At 42.9% G+C, this 23,696-nt stretch overlaps 1 protein-coding gene and 1 long non-coding RNA gene across 3 annotated transcripts in view; one reads left to right on the top strand and one right to left on the bottom strand.

The window, feature by feature from the left end:
* Positions 1–216: 216 nt before the first annotated feature.
* On the bottom strand, positions 217–23,686 carry LOC129695835 (uncharacterized). The gene is made up of 3 exons (XR_008723233.1): positions 22,857–23,686; positions 8,050–8,173; positions 217–737 (listed from the first exon to the last, which is right to left on the bottom strand). It is a non-coding gene; the product is annotated as an uncharacterized LOC129695835 (long non-coding RNA).
* Positions 20,942–23,696, top strand: part of npr2 (natriuretic peptide receptor 2) — a 162,058-nt gene continuing 159,303 nt past the window's right edge. Inside the window, exons 1-2 of one of the 2 annotated variants that reach the window (XM_055633183.1) lie at positions 20,943–21,479; positions 21,587–22,365. In XM_055633183.1, the coding sequence (XP_055489158.1) occupies positions 21,663–22,365 (703 nt within the window). In that variant the 5' untranslated portion in view covers positions 20,943–21,479; positions 21,587–21,662. Of the gene's footprint in view, positions 22,366–23,696 lie in introns of both variants that reach the window. The other variant, XM_055633193.1, reaches the window with a different exon arrangement.

Raw genomic sequence — 23,696 nt, 5'->3', positions numbered from 1 at the left:
TTTAAAGCCTCAACATTACATTCGTGCTTTTATAGTCTTCCTGTGACCATGTGGGTTTCTCCGGAGTTCTTCCACACATCCCAAAGACTCACAGGATTGTAGATTAATTAACCTCTGTAAATGCCCCTAGAGTGTAAGATGATAAAGTGGAATAACATAGAACTAGTGTGTAGGGTGATGGACTTGGTGAGCTGAATGGATTGTTTCAATGCTGTATCTCTAAAACTATTCAACAGACCAGCAAAATAATGTTATTAATCTTTATTAATGGACCTAAACCACCAAGTCAAAACATGCACGAATGAAGATCCATGAAATTAAGGATGAGCAGATTGCGTAAACAAAACGTGAATCCAATGGTTTGAAAACAGATGCTCAAGTTCATCAGCTCAAACTTACTTATGATGCTTGAAGGATGTCATCTTCTTCATTGGCAAAAAGCCCAAAGGCAGATGAAAGGAACAATTCCAAATAAATCAATCAATCAGTTTTTATTCCTCACATACACAATAACGTGCAGTGAAATGAACTTGCCAGCAGCGGTACGATCAAAAATGAACACACAATACACATTAAAATTTAGCACAAACATCCACCACAGCATTCTTCACTGTGGTGAAAGGCACAAAATAGTCAGTCCTCCTCCATTATTCCCCCGTGGTCAGTGCCATAAACCTCCGCAGTCGCCGTTGTGGGCAGCCGGATGTACAGGCCCTCTCGTCAGGATGATAATACTCCTGAACAGAGAAGCACGCTAACAATTAGTGCCACAACACCCAACAAAAATGTTTGTGCAACAAGCTGCCTTGGTGAGCTTTATCATGACATTGGTGATGAAAAGAGTGTTTCCCCCAGTTTAAACCTACCAAGCTGAGGAGACACTTCGTTCAGAAGATGCACAGCTTCATAAATCAACATTAAGAATCAGGAAGCCATTTCTGCTTTTCACAAGAATGCTTAAAAAAGTCAGTATCAATAACTGGAGTTCGATAAATCATTGATTGTTTTCTCCACAACGGCAAAAATGTTCGCCTAACTTCTCCTTGACACATTCTTTCTCATTTCCAGAGAAATACTAATCAAGAGGAACTACTGCCATGACCTTTGTGCCAGATAAATCCAAGAAAATAATTTAGAGTCATAGTAGGAACAGTCTGAAGAAGAATCATGACACAAAATGTCCCCGTCTCTTTCTTCCAGATATAGTTCAGTTTAGTTTACTTTATTGTGACGCGTACCGAGGTACAGTGAAAAGCTTTTGTTTTGTGCTAACCAGTCAGCAGAAAGACCATACATGACTACAATCAATCCATTTACAGTGTATAGATACATGATGAGACAATAACGATTTGCGCAAGGTAAAGCCGACAAAGTCCGAACAAGGATAGTCCGAGGGTCATCAAAGAGGTAGGTAGTAGTTCAGCACTGCTCTCTGGTTGTGGCACTAGGATGATTTTTCAGTTGCCTGAAGATAACAGCTTGCCTGACCTGCCAAAAAAAAAAAAGTTACACCAGTATTTTTTTATTCCTCAATAGAATAGTTGAAATGAACTTTATTGTCAAAAATGTACATTGAGCCAAACATCCACCACAGTACAAAAGAAATTTAAATTATGGTCAGCCTCCGCAGTCATTGTGCAGCATTCACAACATTTCTAAAGAGCTAACGATACATACACGTTTGTAAAATAATAAATGATATGAAAAGAGTGTTTCCCAGTAAATAAAGCTATCACGAACAAATGCACGCTTCATACACACCCAACCCTCCATCCTTCTGTCGATTTCACAGTTACCACAGTCCCTTAGTCTGTACAATGCTTTTCACAAGAATGCTTAAAAAAGTCAGGTATCAATAACTGTGAGTTAGATAAATCGCCCCTGCGTTCCTTGATAAATCCAAGAAAATAATTTAGAGTCATAGTAGGAACAGTCTGAAGAAGAATCTACATTCAGATATAGTTCAGTTTTTTACTTTAGCAGTGGGGTGAAAAACTTTTTTTTGTGCTAACCTGTCAGCGTCCTACATGACTCAATCAATCCATTTACAGTGTATAGATACATGATGAGACAATAACGATTTGCGCAAGGTAAAGCCAACAAAGTCCGAACAAGGATAGTCCGAGGGTCACCAAAGAGGTAGATAGTAGTTCAGCACTGCTCTCTGGTTGTGGTAGGATGATTCAGTTGCCTGATAACAGCTGCCTGACCTGCCAAGTTACACCAGTACTGTATGTTGTGCAAGAATCTAGCAGCTGTAGTTCCTTATGTCTACCAATAATTGTTTATTGCATTCATGGATTTCTTTGATCCCTTTGAGTCTGTGAACTGTGGGTTTGGTGGACTGAATGGTGTTTAAGTTTGGCTGCCCACAAAAATTTGACAGCATCATAAGCTGCCTTCATAATTATCGGATTGCCACAGAATTGTGGAATGGTACAAATACAATATATTTTATCATTAGCACCAGCGTCATGCAAAGCTTTGTAGTCACCCGAACCATTTCCCCTATTTTTCTCACATTTATTCTTCATCAGTGACAACTTCCCACCAAGGATTACCATTGAGTTACCGAGTAGTTGGGAAAGGTTTCAGCCTTGCCTGTTGGCATGCCAAGTTCACAATCAAGAGATCATCAACTACGCCTTATGATAATACCATTTCACGAAAAACATATAGATCACTTGAACCATGGCAGGAAACATGTTCCCGATGTTGGGAGAGTCCAGAACCAGGGGCCATAGTTTAAGAATAAGGAGTAAGCCATTTAGAACGGAGGCAAGGAAACACTTTTTCTCACAGAGAGTGGTGAGTCTGTGGAATTCTCTGCCTCAGAGGGCAGTGGAGGCACGTTCTCTGGATGCTTTCAAGAGAGAGTTAAGTAGGGCTCTTAAAAATAGCGGAGTCAGGGAATATGGGGAGAAGGCAGGAACAGGGTACTGATTGGGGATGATCAGTCATGATCACATTGAATGGCGGTGCTGGCTCGAAGGGCCGAATGGCCGACTCCTGCACCTATTGTCTATTGTCTATTGAAACCCCCCATAATCCCTGACACCCGTACTAATCAAGAATCTGTCTATCTCTGCCTTAAAAATATCCACTGACTTGACCTCCACAGCCTTCTGTGGCAAAGAATTCCACACCACCACAGAATTCACCACCACAATTCTGCCACAATCAGATCAAATTGCCCATTAGTAGCATTGTCTTTTATTTTCCAGGATAGTTCCTCAAGAATATCACCATTTGGAGTCAATGATTCCTTGTGCATTTTACGGATGATCTTACAGGTGTGTGACTGAGAGAAAGAGGAGTAACCGTGGAGTGCAGGAGACCCAGGTGGCTGTGCCTAAGGAAAACAGGTACGCCCTCTTGGGAGCTGTCGGGGGAGATGGCGCTTCCAGTCCAAGCGGCGGACAGGTTGGTGGCTCCAATCCTAGAGATGGGACTCGATCGGCGAGACCGGCATCGGGCAGAGCTATAGTGGTGGGTGACTCCATTGTCCGAGGTGTGGACTGGAGATTCTGTGGCAGCAGGTGAGATTCGAGGATGATCTGTTGCCTCCCTGGTGCCAGGGTTCAAGATATCACAAACCAAATTCAGAACATCCTCAAGAGGGAAGGTGAACAGCCAGCAGTAGTTGTGCACGTGGGCACAAACAACATGGGGAAGAAGAGGAAGGAGGTTCTGCAAGGTGAGTTTAGAGAGTTAGGAAGAAGACTAAAAATCAGGACTTCTAGGATGGTTATTGCCCCTCGGGGACGAATAAAGTGCTTTGAATTGAATTGAATTGAATTATCTCTGGATTGCCCAGTACCTCATGCTACTGAGGGCAGGAACAGGGGGATAGGGGGTCTTAATGTATGGCTGAGGGGCTGGTGCAGGGAGCAAGGATTTAGATTTATAGACCACTGGGATCTCTTCTGGGGTAGGGGTGACCTGTATGAAAAGGCATGGGTTACACCTTAAATGGAGAGGGACAGATGTTCTGGCAGGCAAGTTTGCAAGGTCAACATGTGTGGGTTTAAATTAAATGTTGGGGGGGAGGGATTGACCAATTGGGAATATAAAGATTGAGTTAAAGGGGAAGTGAGTACGGGAAAAGTTACAAAAGATTCCCAAATTAATGGGAAGGAAAGTTCAAGAAGGGATAAGAGAGTAAGGTCAGGGCCAATAGTGAGCGGTGTGAGAGGGGAGGTGAATACCAAAGTCAAAGTGTTGTATATGAATACATAAAGTATACGAATTAAAGTGGACGAGCTTGAGGCTCAGTTAGAAATTGGCAAGTATGATGTTGTGTGAATTACAGAGACATGGCTGCAAGAGGGCCAGGGCTGGAAACTGAATATTCAAGAGTATACCTCCTATTGAAAAGACAGATAGATGGGCAGAGGGGGTGGGGCAGCTCTGCTGGTGAGGAATGAAATTCAGTCCCTTGCAAACAGTGGAAAATTTAAACAAGAGATGTGGAGTCAGTATGGATAGAACTAAGGAATTGTAAGGGTAAAAAGACCCTAATGGAACTAATCTACAGGCCCCCCAACAATAGCCTGGATATAGGGTGCAGGTTGAATCAAGAGTTAAAATTGGCACGTCGTAAAGGTAATGCTACGGTTGTTATGGGAGATTTCAACATGTAGGTAGACTGGGAAAATCAGGTTGGTACTGGACCCCAAGTAAGTAAGTTTGTGGAGTGCCTCCGTGATAGATTCTTAGAGCAGCTTATACTGGAGCCTACCAGGGAGAAGGCAATTCTGGATTTAGTGTTGTGTGATTAACCGGATTTGATAAGGAAACTTGAGGTTAAGGAGCCATTAGGAGGTAGTGACTATAATATGGTAAGTTTTAACCTACAATTTGAGAGGGAGAAGGGTAAATCGGAGGTGTCCGTATTACAGTTGAGGGAGGAGCTGGCCAAAGTTGACTGGAAAGATACCTTAGCAGGGATGACAGCGGAAAACAATGGCAGGTATTTCTAGGAATAATACAGAAGGTGCAGGATCACTTCATTCCAAAGAGAAAGACAAATTCCACGGAGAGTAAGGGGCGACCGTGGCTGGCAAGGGAAGTCAAAGACAGTATAAAAATAAAAGGGAAAAAATACAACATAGCAAAGATGAGCGGGAAGCCAGAGGAATGGGTAATGTTTAAAGAGCAACAGAAGACAACTGAAAATACAATACAGGGAGAAAAGATGAGGTACGAAGGTAAGCTAGCCAAGAATATAAAGGAAGATAGTAAACACTAGTATGTGAGGAGGAAAAAAATAGTTAAGACCAAAGTTGGACCCTTGAAGACTGCAAAAGGTGAATTTATTATGGGGAATAAGGAAATGGCAGATGAGTTGAACAGTTACTTTGGATCCGTCTTCACGAAGGATGACACAAACAATCTTCCTGATATACTAGTGGCCAGAGGATCTGGGGTGACAGAGGAACTGAAGGAAATCCACATTAGGCAGGAAATGGTGTTGGATAGACTGATGGGACTGAAAGCTGATAAATCCCCAGGGCCTGATGGTCTGCATCTCAGAATACTTAAGGAAGTGGCTCTAGAAATTGTGGACGCATTGGTGTTCATTTTCCAATGTTCTATAGAATCATGATCAGTTCCTGTGGGTTGGATGGTAGCTATTGTTATCCCACTTTATAAGAAAGGCGGGAGAGAGAAATCAGGGAATTATAGACCAGTTAGCCTGACATTGCGAAGATGCTGGAGTCAATCATAAAAGATGAAATGGCGGCACATTAGGATAGCAGTAAGAGGATCGGTCCAAGTCAGTATAGATTTACGAAGGGGAAATCATGCTTGATTAATCTATAATTTTTTGAGGATGTAACTAGGAAAATGGATTATGGAGAGCCAGTGATTGTAGTATACCTGGACTTTCAGAAAGCATTTGATAAGGTCCCACATAGGAGATTAGTGAGCAAAATTAGGACACATGGTATTGGGGCTAGAGTGCTGACATGGATAGAAAATTGGTTGGCTGACAGGAAACAAAGAGTAGGGATTAATGGGTCCCTTTCAGAATGGCAGGCAGTGACTAGTGGGGTACCGGAAGGCTCGGTGCTGGGACCGTAGCTATTTACAATCTACATCAATGATTTAGATGAAGGGATTCAAAGTAACATTAGCAAATTTACAGATGACACATAGCTGGGTGGCAGTGTGAACTGTGAGGAGGATGCTATGAAAATGCATGGCGACTTGGACAGGTTGGGTGAGTGGGCAGATGCATGGCAGATGCAGTTTAATGTGGATAAATGTGAGGTTATCCACTTTGGTAGGAAAAACAGGAAGGCAGATTATGATCTAAATGTGGTCAAGATGGGAAAAGGAGAAGTACAACGTGATCTGGAGTACCTTCTTCATCAGTCAATGAAAGTAAGCATGCAGGTACAGCAGGCAGTGAAGAAAGTGAATGTTGGCCTTCATAACAAGAGGAGTTGAGTATAAGAGCAAAAAGGTCCTTCTGCAGAGCTACAGGGCTCTCTCTAGTGAGACCACACCTGGAGTATTGTGTGCGAAATTTCGGTCCCTTGATTTGATACGTACAATGATACAATAAGGGAGTGCAGCGTAGGTTCACAAGGTTAATTCCACCATGGTGGTCCTCCAATGCTGAGAGAATGGAGTGGCTGGAGCTTGTAAACTCTTAATTTAGCAGGATGAGAGGATATCTTATTGAAACATACAAGATTATTAAGGCAATTCCCCACCGGGCGATGGTACAAACATGTCCCGATGTTGGGGAGTCCAAGAGCAAAAAGATTGTTCCCGCATGTTAGGGAAGTCTCTAGACAGGGGTCACACCCTAAGTATAAAGGGGAAATCCTTTTGGACCGGGATGAGAAACACATTTTTTTACACAGAGAGTGGTGAATCTCTGGAATTCTCCACCACAGAAGGTAGTTGAGGCCAGTTCAGTGGCTATATTTAAGAGGGAGTTAGATGTGGCCCTTGTGGCTAAGGGGATCAGGGGGTATGGAGAGAAGGCAGGTACGGGATACTGAGTTGGATGATCAGCCATGATCATATTGAATGGCGGTGCAGGCTCGAAGGGCCGAATGGCCTACTCCTCCACCTAATTTCTAGTCCAGAACCTATGACCACTATGTTTCTAAGAATAAGGGGTAAGGAATTTAGAACGGAGACGAGGAAACACTTCTACACACAGCGAGTTGTGAGTCTGTGGAATTCTCTGCTTTAGAGTGGGGTGGAGGCCGGTTCTCTGAATACTTTCAAGAGAGAGCCAGATAGGGCTCTTAAAGATAATGGAGTCAGGGGATATGGGGAAAAGGCAGGAACGGGGTACTGATTGTGGATGATCAGCCATAATCACATTGAATGGCGGTGCTGGCTCGAAGGGCCGAATGGCCTACTCCTGCATCTATTGTCTGTTGTATATCTTTATTCACATCTAAATTAATTGTGAAGATACCGCACAATCTTCCAAGCCTTAATGATCAAATCATAAGATCATTTAAACTTTCATCACACTGGAAACAATGATAAATTGGTTCTGTTTTAAACTATTAACTTTCTTTTCAAATGGAATGCTGATCACTTAGTGATAAAAACTAAAATTACTCCCAAAAGATCGGATTTATTTTTGATTTTTTCTTATATTCATTGGTTTCATGATAAGAGAACAAGTAATTTGATATGAATTTAAAACCCGACCTATTATCACTGCAATTAGATTTAAAAATAAAAGGTTGTCTATGAGGTATAATTGGGTGTTGAAATGACAATCCATTGTTCACTGTACATGCACTACTACAGCAAATATACAGAGTGTACCATCAATACATCACCATTACTTGCCAAGGATTCTTCGGAAACTCCTCACAAAATTCTGAAGGGCTGGGGCTACAATTGCTTTTCGAAACATCACCACCTGAGTTTCTCTGCTAAGTTTCACCTATCATGACCAATATTTTGCTATTTATTTTCTTTGATCATCACTGGGTTTAAATGCCTCCTCCGATTTATTGTTGAAGTATACGCAATTGAAAAACTGAAATGATTCATGTATAGCACCTCTCTGCCGCTTATCAGGAAATGACCATAAATGTTGATCTTGCCTATGATTTCCACCTTCCATAAATGAATAGAATGAGCCGTTTGCAGTGGAGTCATGATTACATCTCGGCAACCTTCAGACCTGGAAAAAAACAATATTGGAAACGATGAGTGTGACATTTACTAAAATGTTTTTTTTAATGTCTTATTATGATCCTTTAATTCCTTAATGATCCTCTTTATTTTTATGTAAATTTATTTAATTAAGTTTTATCATGACAATTCTTCAAACCAAATGGCTGCACAACTTGTTTGTTAGTTTCACTGTTCCTGTACAGCATCAGTTGCATGTTATGTTATCAGATAAAAATCCACCACATCTGTGTTAGTGAATTTGCTGGAGGTTAGTGGCAAGGGTCATGCTTTCAACATTGACAGCAAAATCTGGGCAACATTCTGTAAATAAATATTTTCTTAGTTTTCACAACTTTTAAGCCTTTAATCACCTTGAATCTTCTTTTGTTCAGCGTTGCTGCGGCATTTGATATGTTTAGAATAAGTAAATCAAAGCTACATCATCTGCCTCATGAGATAAAGATTTCCCTGGCATTATTCAAAGAACGATCCGACTCCTTGGTATCAGGTTTGGCACAGATATTATACTGTGCTGTATTTTCTATGTTCTAAACGCATCCCTCAAACAAGATATTTAAAACCAGAGTATTGGTTCATTTATCTTGTTGCCCATAATGCCTTGTTGGATACACAATGGCTGCAAACCAGTTTGCAGATTTTGTAGAAGGTACTTTTTGAAAATAATCCTTTTTCTCCCATTATATGTACAAAATAGTGTTGCATCATTAGGTTTAAAACATGGGACAACCTCAAAAGAAATCTAATATAAACCATTTCTATGTTACTTCTTATTATTATTTTACATTCTGCCTTTTTAAATGTTAACTTGCTTTCATTTTACACTGATAACATGGCAAAATAAATTCTCGCAAAACTTAAAGAGACATTCGACAGTGAGATGAGGGATTGAGGTGTGGTGTAATGAAACTCAGTCATATGATAAATGATGTAGCAATGTTTTTGAACATAGAACAGTACAGCATAGGAACAGGCCATCCAGCCCACATTGACCACGGCAGCCATTATGCCAAATTCTGAAGTGTCCCAGTGAACCATGCAGCAGTAGGAGCTGCAAACAAAACCTGACATCAGGCCTGACTCGCTCATCATGGGACCCCGAACCTGCCCAGCGAGCTAAGCCGCCATGCCGAGGATGGGAGAGGAGAGAATCAGAATCGGAATAGGGGGCAGGGAAGCTGACCAGCTGTGAGAGGCAGTGTGGGCTACTAGAGGCCCTGCAACAGCCTGGGGCTCGCTTGGATCGGGTGCCAATCCAAGAGGCCGAACGCATGGACCGGACGTGACCTGCAACTACAAAGAGTGGTGGAGGAGCAGTGGAGGATGACTATGCTATGCTTGGCCAGGCCGAACCTGCAATGTTGCCAGGACAATGGGACTTTGTGGTCAAGTTAAGACACTCTGCACTTACAACAATTGGGACTTGAAAATGGCACCAAATCTGGTGACTCTTGCATACTCAGTATACGATTTCTAGTCACTTGTACTGTATGAAATATGTGCTTATGTATAGTAATACTTTTACCGAACTGCATACAAAAAATAATTTCAATATAACTCAATACATGTGACAAAGTAACATTGAACCATTAGGCCATTGAAATTAAACTAATCTCTGCCTACACATGATCCATATCCTTCCAATTCCCTTTTTGTGCAAATGCTGCTCACAATGCATTGATATTGGGAATCCAGCTCCAGCCTCCGAGGCAGGAGGTGCCTTGTAAAAAATTACACAAGATGTTCTGGTGGAAATGGGTGAAGGCAGCCACTTGTCCAGTTAACAAGATTTCAAGTTGCTGTACTTAAAACTTTAGTGCAACCATTGAGGAAAAGAAACATCCTTTATCTCGAGTGGGTAAATTGCTGAGGAACATTTCCTTAAGAATAAACTACAATGCAGATTTTTAAAAATCCAGCAAGAGTTATCAAGGTAATAAGGATGCTAAAATAAATCATAGCTACACAAATGTCCCATTCATTATAGGATTCATAGCATTCATCATATTGCCTTTCGCGATTATCTTGCAATGTCCTTCTGGTGGACATCATCCTTATATTTACATGCTCATCACTAGCTCAATGCACACGGACTCTGCCATGTAAGAATGGCCTGCACCTTCTCTGAAATCTTCACGAAGCTCAAAGTCACTGCTTCCTTCTTTTCCGCAGAATAAGGTCGCAGAAAACCCCAGGCAGCAGATTTCCATTTGGTAATGAAGGGCCGGCCTTTACTCTCTAGTCATAACTGAAACATTTGGGTGAAGCAGAGGTCACTTGTGTGGGTAGAAGAATGGTACTTTAGGACTGCATTAAATTCACCCACTCAGTCACAGCAATATTTGAAATCATTACCTCAAACGCCAACATAGACATTGATACTATGTGGAGACAGTAAATAAACAAGGATTCCAAATACAAGGTTAACCTTCCAAACACATTAAAGACAGGACATGGGAACAGTACACCACAGGTTCAACCCATTGGGCAGCAATGCACATCATGGTTCCACTGCAGAAGACTCATTGCAAAATTGAACAATCTGCACAGCCAAGCATTGGAGAATGCCAGTTGTGCCAGAATGGCAGTAAGACATCTTGTACACAAAATCAACAGACCAACATTAATGTTGTCAGTACCATTTCTCAGTCCACTTTGAATTGAATGGTGTCAACATTCTGTACAATACCTTAATCTTGATCAAAAAGCAATATACTAGAGAACTCAGCATGTCAGGCAAATATGGGGAAGGAAATGGACATCTGATGCTTTGGGTTGGGATCCCGTTGAAGTTTAATTTTCTGTGTTAGCAATCGAGTCAGAATTAACTCCGGTATCACCCTTTAAAAGTTAGCAACTGCACTGTCCTGTCCTGCTGCCCTAGTTATATAACTGAACAGAACTGCAGAGACATAAGTGACTGCAGTGATACAAAAAAAACTGCTGGAGGAACTCAATGGGTCAGGCTGCATTTGTGGAAGGAATTTGGGTTGGGACTCTTCTTCAGTCCGAGGAAGGATCCCGACCTGAAAAGTCAGTTGTGCATTTCCCTCCACAGATCTGCCTGAACCATTGAGTTCCTCCAGCAGTTTTTTTTTTGAATAAACTGCTGGTTGATTATTAAGTTTAAAATTACAATTTCCCCAATTATTTTCTCGCTATTAACACGTGCTAGAGAATTAAAATCACTTGTATGTTGCCCAGCTCATACACTTATATGTTGCTTCAAAAAAAAAGGCAGCTGTGTTTCAATACTGTCACAACTATGCTTCAGTGTCAAATTTCCAAAATGCTATGTAATATTTGAAGTGGCATTGCGCTCTCTCTCACTGAAATTCCCAACTGCACTGAATTTTGTATTTGGTATTAACTCCAAACAACTGCTGCAAAAGAGCTATAAACTAACTTTGTTTCATGGGGTAACTAAGCTGAAAAATTGGATTTATTCTCACCCATGTTTTATATGCACAAGAAGGGATTGTGCTAGGGATCGCTTCCGGGTAAAATCATATCCATTGTAAAATTGTTCTGAGCATGTCCACTCGCGAATAACTTTAACATGTCTGACTTTTCCCAGCTTCAAAAATGCACCAAACAAGATTACAAGTTGTAAACAAACATAAGTTTCTTTCCCTTGCTGCTGTAAGATTGAACTTTTGGATGCAGCCTGCAACCTCCATTGAGCAATGCCAGTGATAGGTTGATGTACCGGCACATCTTTAAAGGAATAATGGAGGGAAGGTTGCAGTCAATAACCTTCCCTGCTGATCGGATGGTTCACTGCAGCCTCCAGGTGTCGTGCTTGGTGGCTGAGCCAAACCAGACCATGATGGAGAAGGTGAGAACAGACTCTACGATGGGCGTGTAGAATTGGACCATCATTGCCTTTGGCAGATTGTGCTTCCTCAGCTGCCGTAGGAAGTACATTCTCTGTTGTGCCTTTTTGACTGTGGAGTCGATGGTAGCCCCCCACTTGGAGATGATGGTTCCCAGGAACTTAAAAGACTCCACAGATGTGACTGTGGTGTTGTTGATGGTGAGTGGGGTGAGGGGAGGGGGAGCTCTCCCAAAATCTACAATCAATTCCACTGTCTTAAGAGCAATTGGCTCTGGGTTGTTGCAACGGCACCAGGACGCCAGCTGTGTCACTTCCTGTCTGTAGGCAGATTCCTCCCCATCCTGGATCAGTCCAATCAGGGTTGTGTCGTCCGCAAACTTGTGACAGAACTTGAATACTAGTGACAGTTGGAGGTTTAAGTGAGCAGCTTCAGAAACTCAATGCTGGCTTCCTGGAGTTAAACAGGGAGCATCTTTCCTTTGCATTTGGTGTTTCAGAAGCTCAATGCGTGCTTCAGTGGCAACACTGCAGTAATCCTACAGTGGGAATCATAGTCCTATAGCAGGTCCTTCAGCACAACGTGCCAATGCCAACCAAGCTGCCCCATCTACACTAGTACCACTTTTCCCCACCTTTGGTCCATATCCCTCTAAACCACTTATCCATGCACTTTAAAAATTATTTTAAATGTTGTTATAATAGTTATTTCGAGTTGTTATAAACCTCCTCTGGCAGCTCATTCCATAAACCCAATACCGTCTGTGTGAAGAAGTTGCCCCTCAGGTTCAAATTAAATCTTTCCCCTCTCATCTTAAACCTACTGTATGTAGGTTTACAAGGTTAATTCCCGGGATGGCGGGACTGTCATACGCTGAGAGAATGGAGCAGCTGGGCTTGTACACTCTGGAGTTTAGAAGGATGAGAGGCAATCTCATTGAAACATATAAGATTGTTAAGGGGTTGGACATGCTAGAGGCAGGAAACGTGTTCCTGATGTTGGGGGAGTCCAGAACCAGGGGCCACATTTTATGAATAAGGTGTAAGCTATTTAGAACGAAGACGAGAAAACACTTTTTCTCACAGAGAGTGGTGAGTGTGTGGAATTCTCTGCCTCAGAGGGCGGTGGAGGCAGGTTCTCTCAAGAGAGAGCTAGATAGGGCTCTTAAAAATAGCGGTCAGGGGATACGGGGAGAAGGCAGGAACGGAGTACTGATTGGGGATGATCAACCATGGTCACATTGAATGGCGGTGCTGGCTCGAATGGCCAAATGGCCTACTCCTGCACCTATTCTCTATTGTCTATTGTCCTTAGATTCCCCTAGTCTTTGTAAAATACTCTGTGCATCTACTCTATTTATTTCCCTCATGATATTATACAATCATCCTGCACTCCAAGGAATAAAGTCCTCAGCTGCCCAGCCTCTCATATAGCTCAGGTCCTAATTCTATCTAAGGCAGGAATAATTGGGTTAACACATGATGAGCATTTGAAGGGACTGAGCCTGTACTCGCAGGAGTTTAGAAAGATGAAGGGGACCTCATTGAAACGTGTCAAATTGTTAAAGGCCTGGATAGATTGGACGTGGAGAACATGTTTCCACTAGCGGGAGAATCTAGGACCAGAGGGCACAGCCTCAGAATAAAAGGACATACTTTTAGAAAGGAGATGAAGAGGAATTTCTTTAGTCAGAGGGTGGTGAATCTCTGGAATTCATTGCCACAGAAGGCTGTGGAGTCCAAGTTGGCCAATGGATACTTTAAAGGCAGAGATTGATAGATTCTTGATTAGTATGGGTTTCAGGGGTTATGCGAAGTAGGCAGGAGAATGGGGTTGAGAGTGAAAGATAGATCAGCTATGATTGAATGGCAGAGTAGACTATAACTTATGAACTGGTGCTTGACAAGGTTTGCGGCAACTGAAATACCAGGGTCAGTTGTCTGTCTCTACAATAAAGAATCTTATTGGCCCTAAATGAGGATGCGTTTCAATAGAGTTTGTGTGCTCATATTATTTTATGACAGAAAAGCAAGCAATAATATCTAAAAAGATCACCTTTTCCCATGAAATTACATGCCCCAGTTCCTTTCACATTTCACGACCTTGTTTGTGGTTTTGGTGTCTGAGCGCCACATTCCAGTGTCTCCCCTGTGGCTTCAGCCCGGCAACTGCAAGGCCGTTACTTACACTGACGTCCCCGAGGAGATATTGACCTCTGTGGAATGGCTTCAGACTGCTGCCCGTGGTTTTGGAGAGAGTAGTCTGCATTGGCTGGCTGTGAGTCACAGGTGAGAGGTCATGGTGGGAGATGACAAGTTGTGTACATGAGGGGTGGACATTCAGTCTGAAGAAGGGTCTCGACCCAAATGTTACATATTCCTTCTATCCAGAGATGCCGCCTGTCCCGTCGAGCTACTCCAGCATTTTGTGTCTATCTACAGTGTAAACCAGCATCAGCAGTTCCTTCATCCACCTAAACCTGTACACCGGGGACCTAGCAGCAGGGCCAAGGAGGGATGCAACATGTATAGAGATCATTTAGACACACTAAGTCTCCCACTGACCTTCTAGCTCCCATTTATACTAATCCTAATTATATTCCCCATATTTTTCATCAACTCCCCAGATTCCCAGTTCAGTTTAGTTTATTGTCACATGCAATGAGATGCAGTGAAAAGCTTTTGGTGCATGCTAACCAGTCAGTGGAAAGACAGTATATAATTACATTCGAGCCATTTACAGTGTATAGATACATTTTAAGGGAATGACATTGAGTTTAAAGCCAGTAAAGTCTGATCAAAGATAGTCCGAGGGTCATCAATGAGGTAGATAATAGTTAAGGACTGCTGTCTTGCTGTGGTAGGATGATTCAGTTGCCTGATAACAGCTGGGAAGAAACCGTCTCAAAATCCGGAGGTGTGCGTTTTCACAATTCTAAACCTGTTGCCCGATGGGAGAGGGGGGGAAGAAGGAGTGGCCAGGATCCGAATTGTCCGTGATTATACTGCTGGCCTTGGCGAGACAGCGCAAGTTATGAAGGGAGTCAATGGAAGCGAGGTTGGTTCGTGTGTTGCGTCCGCAATTTGCTGCAATTTCTTGCGTTCTAGGAGGATCTGTTCCAAAACCAAGCTGGAATGCATCCTACAAAATGCTTTCTATGGCGCATCTGTAGAAGTTGGTGAGAGTTGTTGGGGTGTTAAGCTTGGAGGGTATAATGGTGTTAAAGACAGAGCTGTAGTCTATGAATATGAGTCTGACGTTGGTGTCTCTCTTATCCAGGTGTTCTAGGGATGTGTAGGGCTCGGGCGATGACGAAATCTAGTGGGTCAGGTCACTGGGTAGACTGGATTTAATGCATTCCATTATTAGCCTCTCAACACATTGCATGATGGTGGATGTCAAGGCCACTGAGTGGTAGTCTTTAGGCATGAGGTCGGTTACTAAGGACATGGCCAGGAACTCTGTCTGGGCAGTTGCTTTTCGTGGGTTTATCCTCAGGGAGGCCGACCTAACCTCTGCACCAGTCACCCTGGGACGACGCACATTTGTGGTTGAAGGACCAGGCGTCACCGCCCTGTTGGGCTTCTGCTCGAAGCGAGCATAGAGATCATTCAGTTCATCAGATCGGTTGCACCATCGCCAATGATGTTCCCTGTCCATGCTTTGCAGCCAGCTTTTCTCCGTATGTCTGAGTGATTATACTGGAACTCAAGATACTCCTGTGATTGTCTTTTTGGCTTTGCATAGATCATAGACGGCCTTCTTTTACCACTCGGAATCATTTGTCTTGTATGCAGTAGACCTGGCCTTAACCTGTGAATGTCCCTCGTGGTTCATCAATGGTTTCCAGTTGAGGAACACTCAGATTCGACCACTTTCCTATACACTGGGGATAATTTACAGTGACCAATTAACGTATCAACCTGCACATCTTTGGGAAATAAGTGCATGTTACCCCAACTCATCTAATTTCACCCCATTCTATGCATTTTTCTGCCTGGGACTAACACTTCATAGTTCTGGACTCTGCGCTACTTATTCTGTGCAAAGGTCTTTGGCATTTACACCAGCAAAACTTTTAAAAGATCTGGATCACCCCTAGTTATCCGCAGTTGTCAGGGAAAGCATGACTAGCCAGTGAACATATTAACCTACTAGATATCCCGATTCCTCAACACTTTAACTCCCCCTCCCATTCTCACGCTGACCTTTCTGTCCTGGGCCTCCTCCATTGTCCGAGTGAGGCCCAGTGCAAATTGGAGGAACAGATCCTCACATTTCGCTTGGGTAGTTTACCACCTCAGTGGTACGAACATTGACTTCTCTAACTTCAAGTAGTCCTTGCTTTCCTGCTCTCTCTATCCCCTCCCCCTTCCCAGTTCTCTGACAAGTCTTACTTTCTCCGACTCCATTATAACTCTGTACCACCCACTCCCCCGACATCAGTCTGATGAAGGGTCTCGACCAGAAACATCACCCATTCTTTCTCTCCAGAGATGCTGCCTGTCCTGCTGAGTTACTCCAGCATTTTGTGTCTATCTTCGATTTAAACCAGCATCTGCAGTTCTTTCCTGAACATATTAACCATGCAGCTTGTTTAACATTGCCCAACACTGAAATAAACTAAAAGGTTAAAGTAATGGAAAACCTAACAAAATCAGAAGACAGTCAACTATTTAAATTATAGACACAAGGAATTGCAGATAGTTGTTTAGAAAGAAAGACACAAAGTGCTGGAGTAGCTTGTTGAATCAGGCATTATATCTCTGGAGAAGATGGATAGGCAACGTTTGGGTCGGGACCCTTCTACAGATTGATTGTAATGGGGGGAGGAAAAAGGGTGGAATAAAATCAGTCAAGTCTCTGACTGATGGTGGCCAATGTGTCTAGACTTGTTGATGACCCTAGCTACTAGTGATAGGGTGGTCAAACCGCTTTTGGCACATTGGCCTTCATTAGAGTATTGAGTATGTTGGGATGTCATGTTGTATTTATATAGGACATTGTTAAGGCCACATTTAGAGTATTGTGTTCAGTTTTGGGCACCACGTTATAGGAAACATGGAAACAGAGAAACATAGAAAACATTGAATTCTCCAAATTTAGGTCAGTAACACGTATACATTTTGGAATTGCACCAAATACATCGCTAAAAACGCCACTTTAATTCATTGCATATGTCGCGACCAGAAATTCAGTTGAACAGAATTGTTAACTACCACCAGGTGGCAGCCGAAGTCCGGAAAAGCAAGCCGAGGGCTGGCAATATTTACAAAAATAAAGCGTCTGTGGCGACCTGTCGCTAAATGAATAAGGTGGAAAAAATCAGGAAATCTAAAAAGGAAACAGTTGGAAGGGTTTATAGGCAAATTCCTGTTCATAGTAGTTCGTTCCTTCAGTCTCTGTGGCACCATTCAGAAACAAGACAGCACAGATTCTTAAATGGTTGTTCTTGTGACGCTACTTTGCCACATAAGATGTGAAAAAATAACTAAACATGGAAGGGGGCAAGCTAAATTCTCGTGAGAACCTGTCTAATTATTGCATTTGCATATTAGTAAATATCATGGATTAAATCTGCTCAAATTTATCGTCCAACTCAGTCATATAGCGTGGAAAAAGCCCTTCAGCCCAACCTGGCAATGGAGGCTCAGATCAGAACAGTCAGTATTGGAACGGGGAGGGAGGTTGAAATGTTTAGCAGCCAAGAAATCCAGTAGGTCTTGGCAAACCAAGCATCGGTGAAAGCTTGATCTCGCCGATCTACGAACCTCTTTCTCACCTGGTAGGAAGAAATGTTTCGGATGGGAAGGAATTACTAAACAAAGGAGTTACATTTTATTGTGTATTTTGTGTTCTTTTTTCAGTTGTATCGCTGCTGGCAAATTCATTTCACTGTACCTCAGTTGGTGCATGTGACGAATATATTTGAACTTGAAGTTCACAAAAAAAAAGTAATACTAGATTTACATAGCTGCCGTCTAACCTGGTGACGAGACAAATACAGACGGCATTTATTTGTATCGGGTAGGCCTTTACCATGAAATTTGAAAACCGCCTGCCCAGAGATGCAGGGTTCAGATAAAGTTAATTTACTGGCATTTTGTGTCTATTTCAGTAACCCTGTATCTGTTATTCTTCATGTCTTTCATTTACTTGGATTCAAGCTCATTCCTAATTTTCTATTCATAACGTATATATTCCTCAGCGTATAAATTTGCACGCACCTGTACTGATTATGAATACAAATGTCATTGTTTTAATTAAGTGAATCCAAACTAACATATGCCTTCCCCCATTCCGAACTAAACTATTTCAAGTAGGTATTTCAAGCAGTGCTCACTTTCGCCATCACTTAGTTAATAACTAATCGGCACCTCGACCCCATGAACCATTGCTGCAAAGTCTACAAACTCTTCATCTAGTAAAATCTTTATCGACCCGTTGAAAATGTTTGACGCAGCATTCACAATTCTCATCCATAAATCACACAGGTGTTACGCTTTATGTCCCCTTTGTGGGGTGATATCCAAAATAAGACGTGGGATTTGGCCAACGTACAAATGAAAAGCAGCTTCCTCCTACTTAACTTCTTTGAAATAAAGACCAACATTTCATCTAGATTTTTGATCACTTGTTGCCACGTGGAACCTGTAGCCTTTTTGATGCGTGTATTAGGTTATCTACGTGTATCTACTAGTAAAGAAAATATTCGAATTTACCCTGATATTCGAAATGATTGATCTCACACTTCAATATATCTGCCAATTAATTTAACACTTGTATTGTTGCACTTTCACTCGCCATCCCTACGTTACTGTTTCTAGTGATTTAATATAATCTGGAAATTTGGATTACATTTTCCATTCTTTCAGCCAGATCACAGGTAAACAAAACACAGGTTCCACACAATCCCCACAAGGACCACACTTCTCACATCCCATCGGTGTGTCAGTTTCTGATAACTCAATTACCAAACTAATAGAAACATATAAAGTAGGTACAGGAATAGGCCATTCGGCCCTTCGAGCCTGCACCGCCATTCAATATGATCATGGCTGATCATCCAACTCAGTATCCTGTACCTGCCTTCTCTCCATACCCTCCTGATCCCTTTAGCCACAAGGGCCACATCTAACTCCCTCTTAAATATAGCCAATGAACTGGCCTCAACTACCTTCTGTGGCAGAGAATTCCAGAGATTCACTACTCTCTGTGTGAAAAATGTTTCCCTCATCTCGGTCCTAAAAGATGTCCCCCTTATCCTTAAACTGTGACCCCTTGTTCTGGACTTACCCAACATCGGGAACAATCTTCCTGCATCTAGCCTGTCCAACCCCTTAAGAATTTTGTAAGTTTCTATAAGATCCCCCCCCCCCCCCCCCATCTTCTAAATTCTAGCGAGTGCAATCCTTCATAACGCGATTTCGCCTCGTGTTATTCAATGACCTCCTTTGTTAAATAAACATATTCCAGAAACTAACAAAAATAGAAATTATTTAACGAAGTCTTATTTAATATTTATTTTTCAATTTATAACTGTATTCGTTAGCAGTCGTGTTCCAACGGAAAGACAGTAAACAAACATTTGGTTAAATTAAAATAATAAATGACCGAGTAACTTCAGTTTAAAGCACTGAGCCGAGTCAGCGTGCATCCGTATCACATTTAACTTCTCTCTTCAAAGTGACCCCTGTAAAACTGTGATAGCCTGCTTGCTTTATTTCTTCCAGTCACTGGCAAATGAAACGATTTCAAATGGGGGTTTAGCATCTGAGAGCAGAGCGGATTATACCGTTCGGTGCGGTCGGGGGCAGTTTCGCTCATTACTTTTCAAAATGAAAACCGCTACCGAAGCCGGAAAACACGGTTAAAAGAAAGTCCGCCTGGCTCAATTTGAATGCTCGTTATATGTTGGTTACTGTTTGTTGATAACAACGTTTTTGGACAAAACGCACCGTGCGCTTCCGTCTGCAGTTCGCAACCAGTGGAGAATTTAACCCAAATTTGGTCCGAGGTTTCCCACAGCCGTTCACAGTTCACAACTTAAGCGAGGACTTTGTGTGATTTTAGCCGAAGCATTTCATTGCAGTTGACCTTTATCCCACTGTAGTTCCATTGCTTCCCCCCAATAGTTCATTTTAGATTCTGCACATTCTAAATATCACATTAATTTTCGTAAATTCATACGAAATAAGAGCCGAATTAGGCCATTCGGCCCATCTTGTCAACTCTGCCAATCGATCGTGACCGATCTATCTTTCCCTCCCATCATCTTAGACACCATTACTATTAATCAAGAACCTATTAATCTCCGCTTTAAAAAATACCCAATGACCTGGCCTTCGCCGCCGCCGTCTGTAGCAATGAATTCCTAAAGATATGCCTCCTCTTTCTGTTAATATTAAATAAATCCTCCTCCTTCTGTTGTTATTAATGTAGCAGGTGCCTTACCTTTCAGCAAATTATTAAATCTAATTGTCTGTCGAAATTCAGTTTGACTATTGCTGCGGACAATCAATCCTTCAAAATTCACTCTGCATGGTCTCCACATTACCATGCATACTCTTTATTCCCCCCAAATTACTTGTTGCTCCCTGGCTTTGAAGTGTAAGCAGAACTGTCCATTCCAACATCACGATCACGTCTCCCCATCTGATTAACACGACGACCCAGTTTGAAAACATTCTCTCGGAAAACGTGTGCTTGGTGGAACATTATTTCGTCTTTTGCGAGATAGGAATAAAGGTAGAAATGATTAAACTAAACAACAATGTGGTATTTTCTGTGCGAGAGTTACAAGCAGAATATGAAGTTAAGAAACTACGTCTATTTACTTGTTACGTTGGCCGAGTTCGGTGGTTTCGTTTTTATTATTGATTTGGCAGATTGAGTCCGACCAGATAGCGAAGCGGAATAATGTGAAATTCCGTGTCATTTCTTACAAACTTCCTTCAGTTTCTCCAACGCCTTGATAGAAAATATGTTTTTAAAATCTTCGAGCGACTGGATTATTGCAGCTGGGAGGAATGCCAAACGAGCGGTAACGTGCGCGTTTACTGCTGGCGACCTACTTGCCAGCCATTCGTGATCTTATGTTTATGAAGTTTTCGAAGTTATGAAGTTGCGTGCGAGTCCCGGCCGCGGAAGGAGGAGAGAGACGCGCTGTTGGTGACTGCTCGCACCGGCAGGTGGTGCTTTAGCCCCGCATCGCTCCAACGTGTTGCCTCTCGCTGACGTGCGATCACACCAACTGGAGGCCCACTATGGTAATGACCCGATTTTTTTTTTCCTCCTTAAACGATCGATGTAGATCGAGAGACGAGCAACAAAAAAAAAGATGAATGAACCGGGTCAGATCAATTGTCATGCGGACGGGTCGGCTCAGTACAGGAGAATGGAGAAGGGCAGATAACCGGCCAGCGCGCTTTGAAGGGAATAATCGCTGCTAAAGACCAAGTGAGTAAACATAAGGGAGAAACCGGAGCTCCACAATTTCATCACTTTTGGTCATTTCCAGGAACCTTCAGTTACATTATTGGACTTTTTTTTATTCTCCCTTACAGATGCCTGTGGGTAAGGACTTATTTTACAGAGGCATCGACTGGTTTACTTGTCACATATTGTTCACCCGCCTGAACCATGAAGGTGCGATGTTTCTTTCTTCTCTTCTACTTCGCCGTCGGCAAAGGCCGGTCGCAAAAAGCCCTCGAAACTATCAAGATTGCCATCGTGCTGCCTCACAACAACACCAACTATCCGTGGGCTTGGCCGCGAGTGGAACCTGCCATCCAACTGGCCATCGAGAGGATTAACCAGGACAAGGATCTGCTCAACGGCTACGCGCTCACCTACATGTTCAAGAGCAGCGAGAAGGACGGCCGCTGCTCCGATACCCTCGCCCCGTTCAACGCGGTGGACTTCAAGATGAAGAACGACCCTGATGTGTTCGTGGGTCCGGGCTGTACCTACGCGGCCGCCCCTGTGGCCAGGTTCTGCAGCCACTGGAATCTGCCCATGGTCACCAGCGGAGCGTGGGCATTCGGCTTCGACAATAAGACGGGGGACTTCAACACCACCATCCGCACCGGCCCCAGCTACACCAAACTTGGCGAATTCGCCAAACACATCCACGAGACTTTCAACTGGACCTCCAGGGCAGCCCTGATTTACTTTGACTTAAAGATGGACGACCGTCCCTTCTACTTCACCGGAGAAGGGATTTACACCACTCTGGAGACAGAGTTCCCAAACATGACGATGAAATTCGAAAACCTCGTGAATCAAGAGCTGCGCCAGGCAGAGATCATTGACATTATACAATTCATTAAGGACAATGCCAGGAGTAAGTGGATTCCCAGACCCCACCCTTCCTTTGAATGTGGTTAAAGCGAATAGGGTTGATGTTTTATAGGTAGCAGCTCGTATGCAAGAAAATATGTGCCCTGTGCTCGCTAATCCCGGAATGCAAGCTTCAGAGGGGAGAAGTCAATAAATGATGTAATATTTTACATCTTTACGGTTGAGGTTGGGTTTCCACCATTGGTGCTGCTGGCTTCTTGCTCTTTAACACGCACGTTTTAAAAGTAGCAAACCAACCCATTGCGCTCATTGATTTCCGCCGCTTTGCTTGACCGCGTTAGTGCGTCGAGGTCCGTTTAAACCAGAGTGAAACGGTATTTTGCTGCTTGCTCGGGCGGGGCGGGGGGTACGGTTCCCTGCTATTGAAAGGGAAGCGGGATCAACCGGGCTTTCCAGTTTGCGAAATCACATCAAATTAAAAAATAAACGATGCGTTGGTTGCAAAAAGGGTTAGATGCAACCTCGAGATTTTACCTGTTAAATGGAGGTGGTTCCGATTCAGAGCATCACACGTTCAAAGTGGCAAAGCGGTACCCAAGTTCCCCACGCAAAGACACATGTGTCCTGCAGTTACTATCCGCGCGGCACTGATAGCTGAAACAATAAGGAGGTTAGCTTGTAGGGAGGAACAGCAGAATCTGGTTTAAACCGAAGATAGACACAAAAAGCTGGAGTAACTCAGCGGGTCAGGCAGCATCTCCGGACAAGAGGAATAGGTGACGTTTCGGGTCGAGACCCTTCTTCAGAAGGAGGTTCGTTTGTTGAGAGAAAGGGAGCGGAGGTGGCTTGCCATACGATTTGTTAAATTTATGAGAAAACGTACGATGAGCGACAGTGTGCGAAATCGTTGCCTTTGTCGAGCGGCGCAGATTACATTGGAGATTAAGACTTCGTGCGAGAGTATTGGACCACAAATGCAGACTGCGGATAGAGAAATATATCATTTGGCTTTTACAGTGCGCTGTAACTCACAGTAATGAATCATAGAACACACAACTCTACATTGATAACAGGCAACTTAGAGCAATTGATCGATCAATCGGTTCATTTAAGCAGCGGGGCACAAGGTGCGCCCCAACAATGAATCTTGGCATATTTTTTATTGCACAACGAGTACGTTTACATTTTAGCGACGGCGATTCATTGTGTTTAAAATTGCTGAACTAAAAAATAAATCCTGCTTGAAAGATAGCCTATCTTTGGTGAAAAGGATATTTCTTTTGTTGAAGGGTCACGATCACTTTTCTGTTTAATGAGGGTCTTGTTATGTACAAATACAGCTTCGGTTTACACCGCGTGGGCTCTCTTGTCTTT

The sequence above is a fragment of the Leucoraja erinacea genome, chromosome 1 (genome assembly GCF_028641065.1).
Source record: "Leucoraja erinacea ecotype New England chromosome 1, Leri_hhj_1, whole genome shotgun sequence".
NCBI lineage: Eukaryota > Metazoa > Chordata > Chondrichthyes > Rajiformes > Rajidae > Leucoraja > Leucoraja erinaceus.
The sequence above is the reverse complement of the archived record's forward strand: the minus strand, read 5'-3'. Positions and strand labels throughout refer to the sequence as shown.